Raw genomic sequence first — 21,823 nt, forward strand, 5'->3', positions numbered from 1 at the left:
AAATAATGCAGTAAACAAGAGAATAGTTAAGATAACCGTGGTATTTCACACCATGGTATTTAATTCTGTCTCACTTTGCCACGTTTAATACATGGCGTGTTCCAGTTTAATTGACTTCACTGCTGAAGTCAGCTGAGATCACATACCACTCACCTGGGAATAAAACATCTGTTCATTTCACACACACTGCTGGGCCAGACAGAAGACATGACCTTTAAACAGGAGACTGGTGGTTTCACCCAGATAAACCATCCTCTTAAGTTGTTTCTTTTTTATTTTTTTATTTTTTTCTGGTATGTTTTATGGAGTTAAAAGTAAACCCTCAGCTTGTCATTGCCTCTGATATGTTAGTAGGGATGTTTTAGTGGTCATTGCACAAGCTTGCTGATGAGACAAGATAATACAACGCATATTTCAGCAAGGATCGAACTCTGGAGATACACATCTCATTTCAAGGGGTTCCTGGCAGGAGAAGGTGGCAAGAAATAACATTATCAAATCAGCTTGGTTTACACTTGGTGGTACGATAGATTTCTCTGGCCGCTACAAATTCACACCTACTTCAAACTTCACATACATGTAGTGAATAATACATTGTGATTGAAGTTGCTAACATAATCTCAGTGTGTGGAAGGTTCCTTTAAAGAGCTGAACAGTTTTGATTCTGTGCTGTTGTGAGCGTGGGGATTTAGTGATTTACAAAATTTATCCAAACTGAATTGAGTCATTAACCATGGAACAATGGGCTCTATTCAATAATTCTTAAAGATCTGTGAACTTGGCCTTACATCTTGAATCTATTGTTGCTATATAAACATTTGATTATTTTCTAAATGTTATTCAACAAATCATAACATGCAATCATCATAAAGTTATACATTCAGGCCCAAACATGATACATAAAAAAGTATAATCAAATCATAAAAAGGATGAGTTTATAATAATACAGTTGGACAGAATCGCATGGGAGGAACATCTGGATAACAATTGTTGTGTTGTTATTTTGCTGTGATTTTTGTAGCCAGATAAAAACGGCCACAAACTCAAAATGAATTCAAGTGGAAAGCCACAGAAACAGCTGATAATCCCCTGGATTCAAAGAAATTATTTTAAGTGTAACCTGAGAGGAGAAATCTCAAAGTGCAGAGGCCTGGGAAAGTGCATGATTTCATATACCATGCAGCACTCATTGCTTTAAAATAATAATAATAATAATAAAAATTAAACAAAAAACACAGTTTAATTAATTTTTTGTTGCATTATCTAAAACTAGGGTGACCAGATTTCAAATGCTGAGATCTAAGTCACATATTAACATAGTTTTAAACTATACAGTGCTTTAGTTTTTTAAACATGCTTCTTGTTTGAATCAAGTGCTTTTATCACTATTACTGTTTTCACATTAAACTTAAAAAAAAAATCCCAAAACAGCCTCTGACTGCTGCTCAACCACTACACCTTCCCTTCCCAATTCATGGCCTTGTTTAAATACATGTTATGCATTGTGATTTTTCACTCTTAATTTCTAATTTTGCAAACTTTAGTACAGTAACCTATATGAAAAATATGATTTTGGAACCATTAACCCATTAAGTGCCGTAGTCCTCATTTGAGGACAGGACACTGTCATTTTTTTGGAGTGTTTTTAACTGGCATCTACCGGTTATTTAATTTTTTAAATAACTTAATCTAATTTTGTTAACCTCAAAAGTTAAGTCTCAATGTAATATGTTATGATTTTTTTCAAATAAAAATTAATTTAGTGCTTGATGGTTTAATGTGATTGCTGATGGTTATGGATGCTATCTGTCGGCATTGCAAACTGGGACTAAGTTTTGGGGAAAGATGTTGGGACAGTGGATGGGAAAAGGACACTGTCTGGCCATCAAACTAAATGTAAACAGCATACTTCACATTTATTCTTAGTGATGAACTTGTTTTGTGAGTAATTTGTACCAGGAGGTGGTTATATTTTAAAAACAAATGATGAATCTACTCTGTGTGGGATTTTTCTTGTCTAAATATAAAGCAAACTAACTAACAAACAATGGGAATGCAGTGTCTTGTAAACTAGTACCCTGTGTGGGCTGTGTATATCCGTGCTGTCCATGATCCACTACATGGGTTTTTTCTAAATAACACGCATATTGCTTTGTGGGCATTGTGCGTGTGTGTGTGTGTGTGTGTGTGTGTGTGTGTGTGTGTGTGTGTGTGTGAACTTTGGAGTCAGATTACCATAACTGTGGAATGCTGGGTCCTGTAGTGAAATGTGTGTGTGTGTGTGTGTGTGTGTGTGTGTGTGTGTGTGTGTGTGTGTGTGTGTGTGTGTGTGTGTGGTTCATTCTGACAATAGCTTCATCTTGCCTCTGCCTCTGGAGCTGACGGAATGTGTGCAGAGGGTTTCATACAGTAACAGCTGGTGACACATTAACCCTGCTGCTCATGTGAAATGTCCCAGATCTGCTGTGTGCAGAGCAAGCACCTTCTTTCTGCTTCTTCTTGTTCGTGTAACGGCACAGCCGGCTGAAGCAGAGATTATTTCTGACGAGTGTCCAAGTGCTTTCCTGTCTTTCTCACTATGAGGACTCTCTACAGGTTGAAGTTAATGACTTCCCCTAGCCTCAGCGACCTGAGCAAGAGTGAGAAGGCCGCCTTGGATGAACGGGGGACGCAACACAGACGGGCCGGGGCCAACGCCACTTGGAACAGGTCAGGATTATTTATACTTCCTCTTCGTTACCCTCACTCCTGGCTACTGGCTTTTTCATTATGCTCCAATCTGAGCTGATCCAGGTTCTCCTGCATTCCTCCTAAACCCTCATTGATAGTTGAGTGACTCCTTTTCCATGCAAAGTGAGTTTTCAGGGGATATGGAAGATTCTTTCCCAGCAAGCCTTGCAGCTAAGGTCACATTGGTTTGTTTACAAAACCGAAACGATGCTATTACTTTTCTTCCGATAATCCTAACATTTCTTTGGAGTGTTTTGATACATGATTATTAAAGTATGAAGAAACCTGCTCACCTTGGATATAGATTAAATGTTCATGCCCACTCGTCACTTGATTGATCATTGTTGTGACGTACACACCCACTGATCACTTGATTTATCAGTGTTGTGACATCCTTCCACCAATCCCGCTTTGGCCCGCTTTGTTAAAGGGTGAGAAAAAAATCAGGGCCAGCTTGGATTGGCAGCCAATGCGGGTCAGCTAAATTACCATGGAAACGCAGGGTAGGGCAGCAGGGTTTTCAACCTGGGTAGAGTGCTCATGGAAATGAGGTAGAAGAGGTTGATGAAATCCAGGGGAATTGCCGCCAATCAGATCAACCCATTTGAATCACACAAAAAAAAAAAAACGTTCAATTTTATTTTCTTGATGGTTTTAAAAACATACGTTTTCCTCTGTCAAAATGTGCCTTTGCCTTGTTACTTGCTTCAAGATAGTGTCCTAAAAGTGTTGAGTGATAGATAAACTAAGCTGGATTGGTGATTAAACTAGTGGAATGCAATTTCAGCTTTTTGACTTTTGCAGAAACTCTTAAAATGTGTTATTCAGTCTCCTAGTAATGTGGATTTTTAATCTTAATGTAATATTAATATTACTGCATGCAATACAAATACATTGAAATGACATTAGACATTTTATGTCGGCAGTATAAAGATCAAACACTGTTTAGGTCATTGAAATGGACCCCAGTGTCTTCTGAGGCAGAAAAAAATAACCATAAAACACAGGGATGATTTCACTCAATTTAACTATAAAATGTGAGTAAAATCTGGCAAATTGGGTTAGCATTACAATTGTTATTGAAGCATGACTGAATCCTCTGAGCAGTGAAAAAGCTGCCTGTTTACTGCAACACAGTCCTTTAAACCACTAAAGAGGACTGTCTCTGGCATTTTACATGAGCCACAACTGGGTTTTATTATAGCATTTTACAGTGCTGTAAAATGCTCTATTAAAATTATTCAGAGACTATTCATAGAGTGTTTGCTGAACATGCAATTTAGCACCCTTACTGGAGTAGCACTAGAGTGCTGCCTTCTCTTTTTTGTTTCTGACACAGTGGCTCAGAATGATCAAAGTCCAGATAAAGCATGTGGCTCACTTCTTTCTTTAGATTTGAAATTAGATTAAAGATTTGTTTTTTCATGGTTTATAAAATGATTTTGTGTAAATGTGTTTTTGCACTGCACTTGAGTGATTTCTACAGTGAAACCAACCCCTTGAACAAAACAACTAAACCAATGAAAAAGTAAACCTCCACTTAACATATTAAAACAATATGTGTGGACATTATGAACAGTTTTAACTGGAATAAAATTAACTGGAATTAGGAAGTTTGTATTTACCGGTAATATATGGGAGACAAAACCAAACCAGGTAACTACAGACCAATAAGCCTGACTTCTATTATATGTAAACTTATGGAAACTATAATAAAATCCAAAATAGAAAATTACCTATATGGTAACAATATCTTGGGAGACAGTCAGCATGGTTTTAGGAAAGGGAGAATGTGTCTAATTAACCTGCTTGATTTTTTTGAGGATGCAATATCGACAATGCATAATTGCATAGCATATGACATGGTTTATTTACATTTCCAGAAAGTTTTTGACAAAGTGCTGCATAAAAGATTATTTCTCAAACTGAACACAGTTGGAATTCAAGCAAATGCATGCACATGGATTAGGGAGTGGTTAACAAGTAGAAAACAGAAAGTACTGATTAGAGGAGAAACCTCAAAATGGAGCGAGGTAACGAGTGGAGTACCACAGGGATCAGTATTAGATCATCTGCTATTACTAATCTGCATTAATAACTTAGATTCTGGTATAGTAAGTAAACATGCTGTTTGCAGACGCCACAAAAATAGGAGTGGCAAACACTGTTACAGCAACAAAGGTCATTCAAAATGATCTAGACAGCATTCAGAACTTGGCTGACACATGGCAAGTTACATTTAATAGAGTAAAGTGTAAGGTACTTGCCACAGGCAATAAAAATGTGCAATTTTATAAATACCATATGGGAGATACTGAAATTGAAGAAGGAATCTATGAAAAAGAACTAGGAGTTTATGTTGACTTGTTGACTTAGAAATGTGTAAATCATCTAGACAATGTGGGGAAGCTATAAAAAAGGCCAAAAAGATGCACAGATATATAGTGAAAAGTGTTGAATTTAAATCAAGGGAAGTAATGTTAAAACTTTACAATGCATTCGTAAGACCTCATCTAGAATATTGTGTTCCGTTCTGGTCACCTCGCTACAAAAAGGATATTGCTGCTCTAGAAAGAGTGCAAAGAAGAGCGACCAGAATTATTCCTGGTTTAAAAGGCATGTCATATGCAGACAGGCTAAAAGAATTGACTCTATTCAGTCTTGAACAAAGAAGACTATGCAGCGATCTGATTCAAGCATTCAGAATTCTAAAAGGTATTGACAATGTTGACCCAAGGGACTTGTTTGACCTGAAAAAAGAAACAAGGACCAGGGGTCACAAATGGAGATTTAGATAAAGGAGCATTCAGAAAAGAAAATAGTAGGTACTTTATTACACAGAGAATTGTGGGAGCCTGGAAGCAACTCCCCAGTAATATTGTTGAAACTGACACCCTGAGATCCTTCAAGAAGCTGCTTGATGAGATTCTGGGATCAATAAGCTACCAACAACTAAACAAGCAAGATGGGGCTTTCTTTGTAAACTTTCTTATGTTCTTAAGTGCCTGCTACAATGGCTTGATAAAATGATACTGCTTAATTTTCTTTAAATAAGTGCTTATTATTATTATTATTATTATTATTATTATTATTATTATTATTATTATTGGCCCCCCTTTAATTGTGCTGAAAATGTGCTTTACCACACTGTAGTTCCAGTGATTACCATGCGGTGTGCTTTACCACACAGTAGTTCCAGTGATTTACCTTGCGGTGTGCTTTACCACACTGTAGTTCTAGTGATTTACCTTGCGGTGTGCTTTACCACACTGTAGTTCCAGTGATTTACCTTGCAGTGTGCTTTACCACACTGTAGTTCCAGTGATTTACCTTGCAGTGTGCTTTACCACACTGTAGTTCCAGTGATTTACCTTGCAGTATGCTTTACCACACTGTCATTCCAGTGGTTTACCATGCAATGTGCTTTACCACACTGTAGTTCCAGTGATTTACCTTGCAGGCATGTGACTTACCATACTTGTACTATGCTGTACTACACTTTAGACGATTTACTGCAGGAAACTTATATAAGGGTGCACCCTGGAGTATTAATCTTTGATCATTAGTCTATAAGCATGGTTACTTCACTATTATACTGTAAATCATGTATAAGAAATCTACCAATAAGCGGTACGGATTGGTAAAAAAAAATAACTGTTATACAGATGCCATCTCCTGTCATTCTAAAAATACTAATTTTGTTAGCAGGAGTTCTGGGTTAAATCTTCATTTTTGTAATTTATTATAAGTGAATGTGTTGTGTGTCATAAAACACATCATTATCACAGTGTGAACAGCCCAAACAGTTTGAACAGCCCACTATTCTTAACAAGAGAAATTCTCAAAGTTATTTACTCAAAATATTTTTGTATGTATTTTTTAAATGAATAATAAACAATTTAAGGCTAATCACAAGCCCCTTCATGAAATGTCTGAGTTTTATATTTGTGGGTTGGTAACTTCTTGCCTTTCTGCAATCTGAAAAAAAATCATGCTAATGACAATTTGGAGTAAATGGCTTTGAGAATCTAGACCATGGCAGGGAGTTATACACAAAACGATACCTCGGATTTCTGAACTTTTTAATAATGAACTCCTCTCTGTCAGTATCCACAGTGCTGTGATTTAATAATGAACTCCTCTTTGTCAGTATCCACAGTGCTGTGATTTAATAATGAACTCCTCTTTGTCAGTATCCACAGTGCTATGATTTAATGATGAACTGCTCTTTGTCAGTATCCACAGTGCTGTGATTTAATGATGAGCTGCTTTTTGTCAGTATCCACAGTGCTATGATTTAATGATGAGCTGCTTTTTGTCAGTATCCACAGTGCTATGATTTAATGAACTGCTCTTTGTCAGTGTCCACAGTGCTATGATTTAATGATGAACTGCTCTTTGTCAGTATCCACAGTGCTATGATTTAATGATGAACTGCTCTTTGTCAGTATCCACAGTGCTGTGATTTAATGATGAGCTGCTTTTTGTCAGTATCCACAGTGCTATGATTTAATGATGAGCTGCTTTTTGTCAGTATCCAGAGTGCTATGATTTAATGATGAACTGCTCTTTGTCAGTGTCCACAGTGCTATGATTTAATGATGAACTACTTTTTGTCAGTATCGACAGTGTTGTGATTTAATAGTGAACTCATCTTTGTCAGTATCCACAGTGCTGATTTAATAATGTTCTCCTCTTTTTCAGTATCCACAATGGAGTGATTTCTGTGTTCCAGAAGAAGGGGCTACCAGAGAATGAACTGTACACCCTCAACGAGGGTGTGAGGTGAGTGTGCGACACACAGCCAGAGATACAAGCTGCTTTCTGGTATTAGTATAGTGCTCTCATTTTATATTTCATCTGTAATTTGTGCTGGGGTTTACTGCTTGGTAATAGCAGGTAAAGCGTGAGTAGCTAGAAATGACTACTTCTGAATTATTTACTCTCCCCTTTCCTTTTTTATGATGTTTGAAATCATTCCTAGTGGCTCTTTTTTTCAATAACTTTGAAAAAAATTGTGTTTTTTAAACTGTTGATAAGTCCAGAGCTGGTGTTCAGTTCTAGTGGTAGGCTAGATCATCCAACATGTCATTATATCAGTGCCATCTAGTGCACAGCTACTCAATTGCCAGCAAAACAAAAGGAAACTTGATCCAAAGTGGCAGATCAGTAGATGGCGCTAGCTATTACTTTGGCTGATCTAGCCTGTGGTACATACATCAGTGGCAGACAACCAGAACTGAAGAGCAGCCCATGAGCTCACAGTCAGCATGTTAAGGTAGACTTAAATACAACATTAAGCAAACTAAAACACAGTGTTTGAGTATTTGCAGTAACAGTCACTCAGCACTATTGAAGATAATCATGAATCGGTAAGAGACAGAAAAAACAACTTACATTTAAAGCTACTTTAATTCAAAATAATGGTGAGACTGAGAGAACCCCACACGTGTCTTCACCAAAGATAACGAAATGCATTTAAAAAAGAAATGTTTTTTATACACCCCGGTATGAAATCTAATACAATTTGGAAAAAAAAGGTAACCTTGTTGAAGTTAGCTGGTATAGATTAATATCAACACAGTTTGCATATGCAGTGATAACAGTAGGTGTGAACAGGTCATAAAGTCAACAGCAAGCATGGAAATATATGACACTAGGCATGAGGTTAGCAGCTCTGTGAACTTGTTAAGCTTCTCACATATACACCAGAAATTACAAGGTGCCAAAGACATTTCACCCAAAAAAACAGATGATTTTCTTTGAATTTCAGATTATTTTGTGTTTCAATTTGCATAGTAATTTATAAAAGGTGTCATTAACAGATACTGCTGGGCTCTATTAACAGAGCAGCTGTGGGCAGGAGAGAAGGTTTTGTCACATTCTCACCTATACACTGACACACACGCACAGACACAGACACACACATCCATGCCAAAGCTCTTGTACTCCCAGGTAATTCTGACGGTAGCTATTTTTACCCAAACACAGGTGTAATTATCGGTTTGACAGCCTGAATTTCTCCATGAAGCTATTTCCATATCTTCTGGCATTATGGAGGTTTAAACTGTACCCCCTGTCTTTTTCTCATTAGACCCTGGCCTGTTTCTAGGAATGGTTTGTTAAGTACTTTTGAAAGCCCATTTTGATTATTTTAAATGAGCAGTGCATTTTCCACCATTTTAGATAGTATCACATTTTTCAAAGCACTGTTCAACCTAAAAAAAAATCTCTTCAAAAAACAGTCCTAGAAAACATTCTGTAAACCTAAGTAATAAACACTTTGTGAATTCATCCAAGAACAGGTTAATGATTACAGAGTTCATAGCCGGTACTCCAGTACATTTTGTCAAGTCAGTCTTTCTACTTAACTTAGAAATGCTACAGCTTTAGGTGTTTTTGTTTTTGGCAAAGTAAGTAGTTAAATACAAAAGCAGCCAGATCACCCATATAAACAATAGATTGTAACATCATGTGACAAGGATGGCTTGTGGTAACGTCAGAGCAGATGAGAGACACAGTACTCCAAGGCATGAAGCGCTGCTGCACATGTTTATTATAGATTATAAATAAAAGTTTTGAACAAAAAAAAAAAAACACAAAAGGCACAATGGCCCAAAACAAAGAGACAAAACACAGTGAGCACGGAACAATCAAGTATTGTTTATATTTTTTTAAATCTTACTGTCTCTCTCACATACCTCCTCATGGTACACCCAACAACCCAGAGTGAGAGATTTCCACCTCTTTTATGCAGCTGTGCCTGGCCTCGATTTGCTTTTTAATCATTCAATCAGGCCCAGGCACAGTCTGCACATGAATTGCTTTGGGAGGGAAGGTAATCAGCCCTTCCCTGCCGACCTAAAACACCCGTGCCCCACAAACACTCACTTTAAACAGTAATAACACATTAGGCAAAACATAAAATACACACAGGTGCGAAGTGTACCCCATCCCATCAGTGAAAGATACTGACATCAGTATAAGACCCCTACTTACCTTACCTTGAATGGTAAGGCCTTTGTCTTTGAACCACATGGTTTGCGTTTCGCGTCCAGCCCTTGTTCCCATTCAATACAATTGGCTGAGATGCCAATTCATTACATAAAGCCTATTGCAGTATATGCTGTACTATATAAAAGAATACTAAAGCATTTTTGGATGACACTACACTTTTTAAAAAAAAATATTGGCAGCAGTATATAAGGCATAAGAGAAAGCACACTTTCATTTTATTGGTAGGTACAGTACTTGAAATGGCATTGAATTCTCATTATTGTAGTATGGTACTGAAAAGAAACTTCACATTAAAGGAGACTAATGTTATAACAACAAATCTATACCATTACAATGCAATAAAAATGAGAGATCGGCTCATATCATTGTGCTTTGGCTATGGTGTTGCTTATACTATAGCTATGGCCAAATGTTTAGCATCACCCTACAGAAATAACTCATTTTGCTTCTTAAAGCCGAGTGAACCGTTCTGAATAATGCTACGTTAACATATTGAATTACATATGGTACCGCTTTGTAGTTTTCCACTTAACAAAAAACGACAAATTGAAAAATGTGACATTTTAAAATCTAACATGAAATGCTATGCTAATGCTATGATATTTTGTAGTTTCTTTGATCTAATAATGTTTATATATATATATATATATATATATATATATATATATATATATATATATATATATATATATATATATATATATATATATATATATATATATATATATATATATATATATATATATATATATATATATATATATATATATATAGTTATTATTATGTCTCAATCCTATAATTCTAGGTAATGCAAAAATTTTGGCCATAGCTGTAGATGGTTTACTAGGCTTTCTTGTTTTCTTTTTAGTATGGTTTACTGCTCTTTAGAAGTGTTAATAGTTTAGAATTTAAACATTATCCAGACGTTAAGCATTACCAGAAATATGCATGTGAAATGCTGGCCTTAGTGTTTCTACAGTGGTAACTGCATAGTGTCATGTTATTGAATTAATGTCCAGTGTTTATTCATCGTTTCTTCCATACACATCAGTGTTATACACTTCTAGTCTTATAGCAATTTATTTAAGCGTTCAGAACCCACTGCAGTGTTTATAAGAAACACATTACTTTCCTTTGATGTATCCAGTGTTGTCCATAAAGCAGCTTTTTTCCCCACATATTCCAATATGTTTTCATTCATACATCATAGGTAAATAAACCAAGGAATTAATTTTTTTAAACTTTTACTCAGGAGCGTTTGCCAGTTGAAAGAGATTTTTTTATTTTTTTTCTGAACATTGCAGTGTATCCAATTCATGCTCCCTCCTGCAACAATGCTGGTGATTGAAATGAGTGGCGTGTTGTGTGAATAGAAACCAGCACTGTTGCAGGAGAGAGGGTGATCTGGAGAGAAGACATTGTTTTTTGCTCCTGGCAAATGCTCCTGAGTAAATGCTGATAAATGCTTTCCCAGTTGATTTATGAACCGTGGATCGGCAATATGTTTCAAAATATAACGCTGCGATACAGACAGCACAGGACACAGCAAAGCTAGTGCAATGCACTCATGCAAACTTTGCAGGGTGATTTTCGCAGTTACCTGAACAGGAACAGGCAAGCTTTGCAGAACCCAGGCTAAACTCGGATAGGGTGTTCACTTGTTTGTTTGTTCCAGTTTGCTTCACTGCACAAGGATAGTGAGTTTGCTAAATATAGATAATTCAGCTGATATCTAAACCAGTTCCTTCCTTTGTCCTCTCAGCAGCACAAACACTTGATTCATTCAGATAACAATTGACTTGGGGTTTGTGGCAGGATAGCGCTATGGCCCCAGACGTTATAGTCAGGTAAGAGACTCGGAGGCAAGGAAGTTGCACATTTATTAATCTGTGCACATTTATGATTAATCTCACAGTTGTAGTAGCAGATCAGTATCATTGTACTAGCATAGCAGGCTGTCTGTGCAATATTTGTTAAAAATGTTTCTGTTATCTCAGTGACCAGCGAGGGATTCAGGAGAAAGTAGCAAATTAATTTCCTTTTTACATCTCCCCTTGTTAAGGAGTTTGCATCAGTCATTCTGAGGGTTCTGGGTTCTGTGGCTCCAATATTGAGTTATTATAATTTTTCTCTAGATCTGCTTGCTGTGAGCTTGTCAGATAACACAGAACAAGAAGCAATAGAGCTGAAAGTGTTACAGAACACCCTGCAAAGTTTACAAGAGTGCATTCCACCTTCTGCCTTTAATTAAAATCAAGTGACAGTTTGACCTTTGAACTCAGCAAGTCCGAACTACTCATGTTTTGAACGGAATGAGGATGGGTGCTCCATGCCCAGCAGACCAGCGTGAATCCAGTTTAAGGCAGAACACCGATGAGAAGCTGCTCACTTATAGCATATTAACCAGAGTTGCAACGAGTCACCAAAATTGGGAGTCGGGACATTGGGGAGTAAAGACTCGAAGTAAGGTCACTACTCTGCTCGAGTCGAGTGGAATCACCAATCTGGCTTGAGTCACTTTGAGTCATTAATTCTGACCAGTGCTTAATTTGTAAAGAAAGAGCTGCTGGTGGGCAAGCAATGGCAATAATACCGTCCTTCAGAAGCGCACATTCAAAATCAGGGCATGTTTATTTGAGAGTATTGTACGTACTAGTGCTAGATGTTTACATTCACGTATTCTGCATCATATACAAAGTAGTAGTACGTGCAGAAAAATTAATTAAAGGCAACCGCAGGACAAATAATAAATTATAAAAAAAGCCTGTATACGTGTTTTGTTATGGTTTTGCCTTTAAATGGTTTTAAAAACAAACAAATTAGGCATTCAGAGGACTCCAGAAGGATGACATTGATTTAAAAAAAAAAATACGCACCCTAACACGAACATTGGCTTGCATAGTCTGCACTATTATCAGCAATGTGTATGCAACAGAAGCTGCTGGCAGATTACAAAAAAAAATAAAAAATAAAAATAGGCTAGGTAGTTGTTATCTTAGTATGTTTTTGTTCTCTATTAATTGAATTACATTAATTGAAAAAGGCAAGAGAGAACCAGATGGTTGTTATTTATTATATAATATAGCAGGCTAATGTTCCTATTGAAGTAGGTTATAAAAAGCTGTCATTGTTCTTTGTTGAAATGAATGTTCAGCTTTCATATTTTGTTGCGTACTACTCATTTAATCAAACTGAGTAGTGTAAGAAGCTGCTTGTCATGACGTTTTTCAAATCAAGTAAGCTTATTTGTGTATAAAAAATGACAGTAGAGTTGCAGCCATTGTTATCATACATAAAGGCACTCAAGTCTGATATTGTAAAGTAATTTAAAGTAGCTACAAACATGGCAGTGGACTGTCTCTCTTTAGCGCATGCAAGAACTTACAGACTTGATACAACTGTGTGGAGAACTTAAAAAGAAAGCATTTTATGAGATTTTGAATTAGAGGTACTGGGAATATGACACTGCATTCCCAAAGGTTCCAGGGCTATGCCCCGGCAAGCCCCGGCACAAATTAAGCACTGATTCTGACAGTTCAATATGTCTTGATTTAATCAGATTAGTTTTACAGGAGATTAGCAATCTATACATAAAAAAAAAAAAAAATCTGTTAAATACAAAATTAGGATGCACAGTAATGTGGTCATACTTGCCCCACTTATGTTCACCATTAAAAGTCCACGGTTTCTGCTTTGTTTTTGTCTTTCCATTTGAGTGAATTTGATTTCTTGATCTATTTACAATGGCTTGCGAAAGAATTGACCCCCCTTGGCATTTTTCCTATTTTGTTGCCTTACAACCTGGAATTAAAATGGATTTTTATTTGGATTTCATGTAATGGACATACACAAAATAGTCCAAATTGGTGAAGTGAAATGAAAAAAAATAATTCACCCCCTTTGCTATTAAGCCTCTAAATAAGATCTGGTGCAACCAATTACCTTCAGAAGTCACATAATTAGTTAAATAAAGTCCACCTGTGTGCAATCTAAGTGTCACATGATCTGTCACATGATCTCAGTATATATACATACGTTCTGAAAGGCCCCAGAGTTTGCAACACCACTAAGCAAGGGGCACCACCAAGCAAGCGGCACCATGAAGACCAAGGAGCTCTCCAAACAGGTCAGGGACAAGTTGTGGAGAAGTACAGATCAGGGTTGGGTTATAAAAAAATATCCGAAACTTTGAACATCCCATGGAACACCATTAAAGCCATTATTAAAAAATGGAAAGAATATGGCACCACAACAAACCTGGCAAGAGAGGGCCGCCCACCAAAACTCACGGACCAGGCAAGGAGGGCATTAATCGGAGAGAAGAGACCAAAGATAACCCTGAAGGAGCTGCAAAGCTCCACAGCGGAGATTGGAGTATCTGTCCATAGGACCACTTTAAGCCGTACACTCCACAGAGCTGGGCTTTACGGAAGAGTGGCCAGAAAAAAGCCATTGCTTAAAGAAAAAAATAAGCAAACACGTTTGGTGTTCGCAAAAAGGCATGTGGGAGACTCCCCAAACATATGGAAGAAGGTACTCTGGTCAGATGAGACTAAAATTGAGCTTTTTGGCCCTCAAGGAAAATGCTATGTCTGGCGCAAACCCAACACCTCTCATCACCCTGAGAACACCATCCCCACAGTGAAGCATGGTGGTGGCAGCATCATGCTGTGGGGATGTTTTTCATCGGCAGGGACTGGGAAACTGGACAGAACTGAAGGAATGATGGATGGCGCTAAATACAGGGAAATTCTTGAGGGAAACCTGTTTCAGTCTTCCAGAGATTTGAGACTGGGATGGAGGTTCACCTTCCAGCAGGACAATGACCCTAAGCATACTGCTAAAGCAGCCCTCGAGTGGTTTAATGGGAAACATTTAAATGTCTTGGAATGGCCTAGTCAAAGCCCAGACTTCAATCCAATTGAGAATCTGTGGTATGACTTAAAGATTGCTGTACACCAGCGGAACCCATCCAACTTGAAGGAGCTGGAACAGTTTTGCCTTGAAGAATGGGCAAAAATCCCAGTGGCTAGATGTGCCAAGCTTATAGATACATACCCCAAGAGACTTGAAGCTGTAATTGCTGCAAAAGGTGGCTGTACAAACTATTGACTTTGGGAGGGTGAATACTTATGCACGCTCAAGTTTTCTGTTTTTTTGTCTTATTTCTTGTTTGTTTCACAATAAAAAATATTTTGCATCTTCAAAGTGGTAGGCATGTTGTATAAATCAAATGATACAAACCCCCCAAAAATCCATTTTAATTCCAGGTTGTAAGGCAACAAAATAGGAAAAATGTCAAGGGGGGTCAATACTTCCGCAAGCCACTGTATAAGCACATTTTGTCACTGTATAAAGACCCCTTTATCTGTGCTCAATTGGGTAGGGTGTTTAGTAATGAATGATACCACAAAAGAAAGAACACGTCTACCAAATGAAAGGAAATTTGGTGGCATTTAATTTCATGCTGAGATATTACTTCAGGGCTTTAACACATAGGAGACAAATAGAAAAATAAAGAAACTGAGGCAAAAATTCACAGGTAAAATAGAATCTGTACTGCATATCTCTCCTCTTAGTGTAAGCTGGGCTATAGAGTGTCTTTTTCCATTAAATGTCAACTAGACAAATCAGATACTGTTTCACAAAAAGCACAAAACATAATAAAAAGGTGTCTGTTGGAGTCCTAATGGCACAACAAAACATAATGCTGTTCTGAAGAAAGTACAAAGACAAATTAAACAAACCTTGGACTACCTAATATTAGTTTTGGTAAACTTCCAAATGTTTGTTTTTATTAGTTTGCATTAGCTTAACAAATATGTACTGTAAACAATGTTTTATTCAGAATTGGATTTAAAGGGAAATTTAAAATTAGCTACAAAGCACCGACTCCCTTAAGAGATATGGTGTCCATAAATAAATAGATAAAATACACACAACCATACATACATACATACATACATTAAAAAGAGAATAGTGAGCACCAAATAATTCCCAAATTATTTACTTTTCAAACTTTCACTAGGTAAAATTTGACTTCTTAGAAACGTTTTAGTCATAGCCATGTTGTTTAATTTGCCCTGGCATTATTTTTTAATTTTTTTAAATGTCGAAGATCAACTACCTACTCATTTTAGAAAAATACCACTGTTGCATTGTGCCTGAGTTTTTAATTAATTCAGAGTCTCATTTGAGCCTTTGAAAAAAACTAAAAACCTACCGGTATAAATTAGTGGCGGTTACCGGTGCTGTGTTTTGAATGCAGTTTATTCATATTGTCGCTTTATAGTGCTGGCAGGATGCAGCCTGCTTTTTTCTCTCCCGGTCGACTGAACTCCACCACCACAGGTTCTTTTAGTGTACTCTCCATGTTGTTGCTGTTTTGTTTTTTTCGTGTCTGTGACAAAACTCAGAAATCACTGTTTTCCTCAGGATTTTCTGTGATCAGTGATCAGAAATCTGTCTTTGCTTCCCGCCAACACATTTTGATTCGGGGCTCCCTGCTGCTTGTGGCATTATGATCACAGAACAGTGCTATAGGCTAGAAAGGTGTTTTCTATTTCTTTAGCATTGGTCTTAACAACCATGGCAGGAACCTGTTTATGTGCAAAATGACAAAATGATTGCATGTGTCAGAAAAGGGTGGCATGTATTGAAAATGAAATTTGTTATTGATTTTATCATAAAGACAATGACTCGAGGCAGATGGAGACTTTTTTTGCGTCGAGTCGCGTCTTTTGAGCAGGGAGTCAAGTCGAGTCTGCTTGCAGGGACTCGTGTCAAGTCGAATCATTTGAGGGCAAACTACCGAAATAATCCAGTAGCTGGTGCAGAATGCCAGGTGAACCCCATTCTTTCATAAACCACATTTTTAGCGACCGGTAAAATCAGACTTTACGGCTGGTAAACACAATTTAAAGCAGCATTATGGGGGTTTTGCACTTGCAAATCACTTTGCATGTATCCTTACATCACCACCCAAATAGGCAGTGTTATTAGATGCAGAAGGCAGGACCATGCTTACTTACTAAATCACGTCACATTGCAGAGCCTGATCTTTAGTTTCATGAAGTATAAGAATGTATTATATATGCTTCAGCTCTGCCTAGCTCATTAAGGTTAAGATCAAGCAGCTTGTTCGGTAATTTACTCAGCCCTGCCAATACTATTGCAGTTACCAGTCATTTAAGGAATCATTCGGTTTTATAAGGTTGTGAGATGTGTAAAACCCTGCAGCATGTAGTTCTTCATGCAGCGCTCATCACTGAGTTTACTTACCGGGTTATTGCTTTTATAATAGAGTCAATCTAAGAGAGAGAACAGCCTTCCGCATTTATTTAAAATCATGTCACAGTAGAACTTTTCAATCTACTCTCTCTACAGAAATGTATAGTAGTTGGGGCTGATTTGAATGGGCATATTGTCACATGACTTGAATGGAATGAGGAAGGTTGTTCTGTGGCAGCACTTAGGACAAGCGCAAAGCCAGGTAAAGGCAGAATTGGAGAGAAAAAAAAAAAAAAAAACGAAATATGGAGCAGCATGACCCAGAGCCACTCAGAATAACGGCAAAAACTATGAAATAGTAAGAGAAATGTAAAACTAAATAAAAATGAAATGGTAATTAATTACTCCTAATCAATTGTTGGGTTTAGGATTTACATTGGATTGCAATGTAAACAGTTGTTTTTAAAATAAGTAAGGAAAATAAAAAAGGACTTTTTTGGCATACAGATATATTCCACAAGTGTCAAGAATGTAACAAAATACAGTTGTTGTTTTAGTTGCATTGTTGAACTTCACACCAACACCCTGAAGGCGTGGGTTGATCAGGTACAAGCCTGCCTCTCAGATCCCTGAGAGTCCAACCCACGCCTTCTCATGTGGCACTGTTTGCAGGTCAGGCCTTCGCAATACAGTTCTTTTCTTGGGTGTACGACTGCAACAAAGTCTATGGAGCAGTGCCTTCAAGGTAGAGAAAAGAAAATGAAACACTGAGACAAAGTGAAACTTTCTAGGGAAGACGAATCAAGCTTTCAGAGGGGCTTTTCTTCTGTTACTGTAAAAAAAACAAAATAAGAAAAGTTAATAGTTCAGCATTCTGGCCCCCTGCTTTATACTGGTATCATCACCCCCTTCAGTCCTGTTCTTTATACTAGTATCATCACCCCTTCAATCCTGTTCTTTATACAGGTATCATCACCCCCTTCAGTCCTGTGCTTTATACTGGTATCATCACCCCTTCAATCCTGTTCTTTATACTGGTATCATCACCCTTTCGATCCCCCTGTTTTTTATACTGGTATCATCACCCCTTCAATCCTGTTCTTTATACTGGTATCATCACCCCTTCAATCCTGTTCTTTATACTGGTATCATCACCCCCTTCGATCCCTCTGTTCTTTATACTGGTATCATCACCCCCTTCGATCCTGTTCTTTATACTGGTATCATCACCCCCTTCGATCCTGTCCTTTATACAGGTATCATCACCCCCTTCGATTCCCCTGTTCTTTATACTGGTATCATCACCCCTTCGATCCTGTTCTTTATACTGGTATCATCACCCCTTCGATCCTGTTCTTTATACTGGTATCATCACCCCATTCGATTCTGTTCTTTATACCGGTATCATCACCCCCTTCAATCCTGTTCTTTATACTGGTATCATCACCCCCTTCGATCCCTCTGTTCTTTATACTGGTATCATCACCCCTTCGATCCTGTGCTTTATACTGGTATCTTCACCTCTTCGATCCCCCTGTTCTTTATACTGGTATCATCACCCCCTTCGATCCTGTTCTTTATACTAGTATCATCACCCCTTCGATCCTGTTCTTTATACTGGTATCTTCACCCCTTCGATCCCCCTGTTCTTTATACTGGTATCATCACCCCCTTCGATCCTGTTCTTTATACTGGTATCATCACCCCTTCGATTCCCCTGTTCTGTTGATTTTGTAGTTTTACTTTGAGATATGCAGATATTTCAAATACAGTGTTTAAATGAAGCACTTCCTGTGATGTAGGTCAATTTCATACCAGTGGTGTACTGGGGACTCCAGGGGGTCAGGGGTTAGGGTTAGGGTTACACCTGAAGCCTTAGGTACATTTTTACAGAAACTCAGTCCAGGCCATTGTTGAAAATCTGTGATGTATTAAAACTGGATTAAATGACTGGATTAAAAAGTCATACAAAATATGCCAAACTCAAATAATGACCTCTTTTTATAGAGCTGGCGGAGGATTTGAGAGAGAGACAGAGCGAGAGAGAGAGAGAGAGAGAGAGAGAGAGAGAGAGAGAGAGAGAGAGAGAGAGAGAGAGGAGAGAGAGAGAGAGAGAGAGAGAGAGAGAGAGAGAGACTTTGACTTTTAAGATCCTTTATTTAAATATTCCAAATAAAATCCATTAAAATTCAAATAAAGGTAAAACACAACAAAAGTTAAGATTCCTACTGCCTCAGCAAAATTTAAAAAATCCTAAAATACATTGTGTTCTCCTTAAAAACAGATTTTAAACAAAATAAAAGGATCATTAAAAAATCAATATTAAACAGCGTTTTTTTCTTTGTTGAAAACAGATAAAAGCCAAAATAAAACACTGTAAAACAAAAATTAAATAAAATTAGAACAAAAACTGGAGCTCCCCCTCCTCACTCACGGCACGCAAGGCGTCTCCCACACACCACCTCTCTTGAAAGTCCTCCAGGTTACTGACCAGTTTAAAATACTCAAACTCTACTCTGATCTGGCTGACCACAAGCACCCTGAACTGAACCACTAAACTGGTCAGTCCAGAACCAGAGTTGATTTTTCCTTGTCTTTAAAATAGCCAATTTTGCCTGTCCAATTAAAAAATTAATAAGAACACACCTGTTTTTCATTTTAAAACTGTATAGAACCCCAAAAATAAAAAGCTCCTTACTAAAAACGACCCCTAAATTATTCAGGATTCCCTGCAGTAAATTAAAAAGTGGCCGCAGCCTCTCACACTCACTGTAGGCATGAAAGAGAGTTTCCTCTGCTGAGCAAAAAGCGCACTGCTCACTGATGCTGGGGTCCACTCTATGGAGAAACCTGCCTGTGGACACAATGCAGTGTAGAATCTTCCACTGCAGGTCCCCCACTCTCTTGGCGAGAGGCGGCTTGTACAGCACCCTCCACACCGGCCTGTGCCCCTCCTCTACAGCCAAGTAAGCTCGCCACTTAGAGTCTACCAGACCCCTTAGCCTACTATACTCTGTGGCTTTAACACACAATTTGTATATATGTTTTCCATTCATTGTGTGAAAGATAATTTCCTCCACATTCTGCAATTTAAGCAAAGTCCCTCCATTCTCTCCACCCCCCTCACCTTCCTCACCTACTGCTGGTGACACGATCATCCCTGGAAATAAGGAAAGCTGTCTCTGCTCTGTGCCTCTGGACAACTCCTCCCTCAGGACTGCCTTGAGCCGCGGGGAGAGGCAGCCCCTCAACTCACCCATCAGTCTTTCTGCAAGCCTCTCTGAGTGCCAGCCTAGCTGTGCAGTTAGCTGGGAGGCAGTTAGCCAGCAGGAGAGCTCAAGGTTTAACAGGTGGACCATCCTGGTTACACCTGCTTTTAAAAAACTGGCACAGAGCGTCATCGACTGGAGGAACTTAACTGGAAAGAGTGGATTAAAAAATAGGGGCTCCTCAAACAGGTCCTGCCCTGTCAAGGACTCCACATCCCTTTCCACCCTCACCAGCTGCCAGGCTTTTAAAATACTTTGATAAAAAGGAGGAAGTCCTGCTTTACTAAAACTGGTGTTCTCAATTAAAAACAGGTGTTTTCCTAACCCCAGCCCCCCAACTCTATTGAGAAGGAAACAGGCCAGCCTCTTCCAATGAGCCTCCTCCTCAGTGTACAGGAGTCTCTGAACCGCCTGCAGTCTGAAGGCTGCCACCCTGCTGGCAATGCTGACTAGCCCCTGCCCCCCCTCATCACTAGGGAGGTAGAGGACTGCCGGCCTCAAACTGTGTCTCCCGCTCCAAAAGAACTCCAGCAACACTCTCTGGATCTCCTTCACCAGGCCCTGGGGTGGGTCCAGGCATACCAGCTTGTGCCACAAGCTAGAGGCCACCAGATTATTAATAACAAGCACCCGGCCCTTGAAGGACAGTTGAGCCAGCAGTCCCTTCCACCTCTGCAGCCGCCCCCTCACCCTGTCCAACAAACCCTCCCAGTTCTTTTTCATGTAGTTTTCTGTTCCGAGGTGCACCCCCAACACCTTAATGCCTGTTCTGTTCCATTTCAGCCCCTCAGGCAGGAAAGGAGGGGTGCCCTCATCCCAGCTGCCTGACAGGAAGGTGTCACATTTTGCCCAGTTTACTCTGGCAGAAGATGCTCTCTGGAACTCATTTAGAGTCTGCTGCAGTGCTTGGACATCTGCATCCCCACTCACAAACACAGTCACATCGTCTGCGTAGGCAGACACCTTCACTGTGGCAGAGGAGGGTGTGGAGGGCGAGGAGGGCACTGTCCATCCAGCTAGCCTGACCCTCAGCAGGTGCAGCAGGGGCTCTATAACCAGTGAATACAGCATACCAGACAGGGCACAGCCCTGCCTTATACCCCTGCACACTGGGAAGGGCTGACTCAGCCCATTGTTGATCTTTAAAATACTAAAAATGTTGGAATATAAAAGCCGAATATAAGAAATAAAACCAGGACCGAATCCGAAGGCTTCCAGTGTATGAAAGAGGTAGGTGTGGTCGACTCTGTCGAAAGCCTTCTCTTGATCCAGGGAGACCATTCCTACATTAAAATCACAAATATCACTTACAGTTAAAAAATCTCTAATAAAAAATAAGTTATCAAAAATAGAGCGACCAGGTATACAATATGTTTGATCCATATGTATTACAGTTCCAATAACACTCTTTAATCTATTAGCGATTGTTTTGGATAAAATCTTTAAATCAGAACATAAAATTGACACAGGTCTCCAATTCTTAAGCTGGCAAAGGTCTCCCTTCTTGGGCAGCAGTGTAACCACTGCCCTACGGCAGCTAAGAGGCAGTTCCTTGTGGCTGAGGCTCTCTCTCAGAA

General features: G+C 38.7%; 1 protein-coding gene across 3 annotated transcripts in view; it reads left to right on the forward strand.

Annotated features, from left to right (window-relative positions):
- LOC121318568 (proline-rich protein 5-like) overlaps positions 1-21,823 on the forward strand; it is a 65,144-nt gene that overhangs the window by 14,903 nt on the left and 28,418 nt on the right. For 2 of the 3 annotated variants that reach the window (XM_041255381.1, XM_041255380.1), the window contains 2 exons: positions 2,596-2,709; positions 7,435-7,515. In XM_041255381.1, coding sequence (XP_041111315.1) covers positions 2,606-2,709; positions 7,435-7,515 — 185 coding nt within the window. In that variant the 5' untranslated portion in view covers positions 2,596-2,605. Of the gene's footprint in view, positions 1-2,563; positions 2,710-7,434; positions 7,516-21,823 lie in introns of those variants that run through there. The other variant, XM_041255379.1, reaches the window with a different exon arrangement.

The sequence above is a fragment of the Polyodon spathula genome, chromosome 7 (genome assembly GCF_017654505.1).
Source record: "Polyodon spathula isolate WHYD16114869_AA chromosome 7, ASM1765450v1, whole genome shotgun sequence".
NCBI classification, from domain to species: domain Eukaryota; kingdom Metazoa; phylum Chordata; class Actinopteri; order Acipenseriformes; family Polyodontidae; genus Polyodon; species Polyodon spathula.